The sequence below is a fragment of the Grammomys surdaster genome, unplaced genomic scaffold, assembly GCF_004785775.1.
Source record: "Grammomys surdaster isolate TR1022 unplaced genomic scaffold, NIH_TR_1.0 363, whole genome shotgun sequence".
NCBI lineage: Eukaryota > Metazoa > Chordata > Mammalia > Rodentia > Muridae > Grammomys > Grammomys surdaster.
Window position 1 is genome coordinate 3,765,142 of NW_021604782.1, and position 2,923 is coordinate 3,768,064.

General features: G+C 41.7%; 1 protein-coding gene across 1 annotated transcript in view; it reads left to right on the forward strand.

Moving 5' to 3' along the window:
* Slc44a1 (solute carrier family 44 member 1) overlaps positions 1-1,671 on the forward strand; it is a 175,493-nt gene extending 173,822 nt beyond the window's left edge. The window contains exon 16 of the mRNA XM_028779916.1: positions 795-1,671. Within this exon, the coding sequence (XP_028635749.1) occupies positions 795-809 (15 nt within the window). The 3' untranslated portion in view covers positions 810-1,671. The remainder of the gene's footprint in view (positions 1-794) is intronic.
* The last annotated feature ends 1,252 nt before the right edge of the window (positions 1,672-2,923 follow it).

Consider the following 2,923-nt stretch of genomic DNA (forward strand, 5'->3'; position numbering starts at 1 on the left):
CACCACACAGACACACACACCACACAGACACACACACCACACAGACACACACCCCACACAGACGATGCACACACACACACCATACAACACACACACCCCAACACATACACCCCTCCTTCACACACACATCACAGTCAATATACTCAAACACCACACACACCGCAACATGTATACCCCCCACATACATACCCCACTGCATACATCTGTTGTCTGAGTACCCTATGCATACCTCAAGGCTCACCCATCCTCCATCCTTCAGTGAGTATTCCCTAAGGATAAGGTCATTCCTTTCAGCACCACAGGGGATTTCCTCTTTTCAGCTCATTTACTCATTCCCTGTCTGACGGACTCCAGTGAAGTGGGGTAACATTCATTTTCTTGGTCTGGTCTGCCCCTCTGCTGATGGATTTACAGGCTGGAAAAAGCCACATTTCTACTTGAGTTTCAGTTTTTAGTCTTTGAGGGCACCATAAACCCAGGTTTGTCAGTTTAGCTTTGAGTTTAACTCACAGGTTTTTCTCAGTTTGGCTTTCCTTCTGGAAATAAAAGCACAACGGTTAAATAGCTTGCTCATAACACAGCTGATAAAGGGGTACAAGTAGGATTTGAACCCAGGCTGCTGCAGACACTCATTTTATTTATTGTCTCCTGTGTGATTATATTCAGCCTCTTTAATATTTCATAACATCTAAAGATTATCCCACATTGCTTATCTTGGATTGTTGGTTGCTTCTTCTTGTGTTTCCTTCTCCAACTAGAGAAACGCTCATTCTCTGGATGTGTTTCCTTTCCAGCTCCGGAAAAGGTGACCTGTCTCTGGAGACTGGAAGAACGGACTCAAAGGAGGCTGATTACACAAGGCTCTCCCACTCACCAGCTGTTGTGTCTGTGAGGAAGACAGGATCTTATTACTTCAATGGCAGCGATCAAGAAGGTTCTCCAACCATGAACAGCCAAATGGATTTACTACAGCGTGACTGGCTAATTAATGATTAATCGGAAGCATTTGATAGTAATCTGCCTTGCAGCCACGTCTTCAAACTTCATGTTGCTTTCTCTTCTGGCCTTGTAGTGTGCGAATCAAGCCCTGCTTCTCAGCTAGTGAGTGCTGGCCTGAAGTCAGAACTCACAGGGGAATTCTTTGCATTCATCCTGGGTCTGTCCTCTCTGACTCTGCTATTTACAGAGTCCATGTGGGCTGATAACTATTACTAGGGGCCTGCTGCATGCTAAGCATTAGGCTGGATGCCCGGCATAATACTGCATCCTCACGAAGCACTGTAAAGTTTCTATGTATCTTTGACATTTTGACCATGAGGGAATGAGATGCTCGGAGAGATCATGATTTGTAAGTAAGATCACTCAGTTGATAGGTTGATCAGTATTCCAATTCCAGAGTCCTCCCACTATAACACTATGCTTTGCTCACTATTGCTACAGAGATAACTGCACTATAGTATCCCTACGGATATCACTCCCAGTCTCAAATTGGGGTGGGTATGGCGGTGTATGTGCATGGGAAGTGTCTTCGAGAGGGTTGAGGAAGCACAGAAGAATCACAGAATTATTTTCTAAGCAAGATAACACTGTTTATGGCCCATGGATCATAGCTCCCTGTCTCCACCTATTTTTGTAAATAAAGTTTTATGGGAACACAACCACATCCTTTATGCGTTGTCTGTGACTCCTTTCTTTCTGTAATGACAGAGTTACATAATTTTATCAAAGACCCTGTAATCCTTAGTGCCTCAGTTAGTGATGATATGGCCCATACAGAAAAGTCTGTGTCCCCTAACTTTGGAAGGAAGCCCACAGTTTTCACTAAGACCAATTTATTACATTTTCCCTTGACTAAAGACTGAAAACTTGATAATACCTTACATAATCACTGTTCTGATGATGATGGCATGTTGGTAGACAAGGTAGTGATGGGCAGGGATTGTAAGTAGGGCTGTATTGTTGTAACTAGTGAAAGATAGGCAGGGGGCAGGGGGCTGAGAACTCTGTCTCTAGAACCCCAGTAAATTCCTCACCCCATAATCCTCTCACTCATGAACCTCTTTTCCAAAGTATGTCCTAAAATAACTGTTCACAGGCTTACAAGTGGTTTTTCACATACAACATACTCCAGTCCCGACATCCTGACTTGGAATTCAGAAACAAAGCCAACCTGATCTCTAGTCATCTCTCTTCCCATCCCCCTTTGTTTCTAAGCCATGAAAAAATTGCTAAATTTGAATGTATATTTCAAAGCCAGCTTAATTAGTTTTGATTCACATCCATGAAAGCAGAAAAAGAAAATACATAATACTTGTAGGTTTTGGTGTTAGTTTGTTCAGGCTGCTATAACAAAATACTGTACACTGTGCAGTTGATAAACAACAGAACCAGTTTTCCCAGTTTGTAACACTAAGAAATACAAGATCAACGAGCTGGCAGTAGCTTCAGTGTCTGGTTGAGAACTGTTTTCTGGTTCATAGAGAGCTACCTTCTCATATATTAGAAAAGACAGAATATCTCTGGCCTCTCTCCTCCTGTCTCCCCTCCTCCTCTTCTCTTCTCTTTTTTCTTTTTCAGTCTCATTCATAAGAGCCCTTGCCTCTATGACCTAGTCACAGACCATCACTTTGAGGAGAAGGAATTTTAACAAATGACTTTGAGGCAGAACATAGCATCCAGCCTATGGCAGTGTTATGTTTCCTAGCAGGCTTTGCTTTCATATATGACACCACTTCTCCTGAGCCCAAAGAAACAGATGTATTAATTTCTTTTCTACAGATGGTATTCAATTAATTTAGAAAAAATACAGCTATTTTAAAATTATATCATATATGCTTTCTTATACATGATTATGTATTTTTCACAGAGGTAAGTTTTCATAACTGCAGAATATCCCACCTCCTATATATTCTAAAGTTTTTCT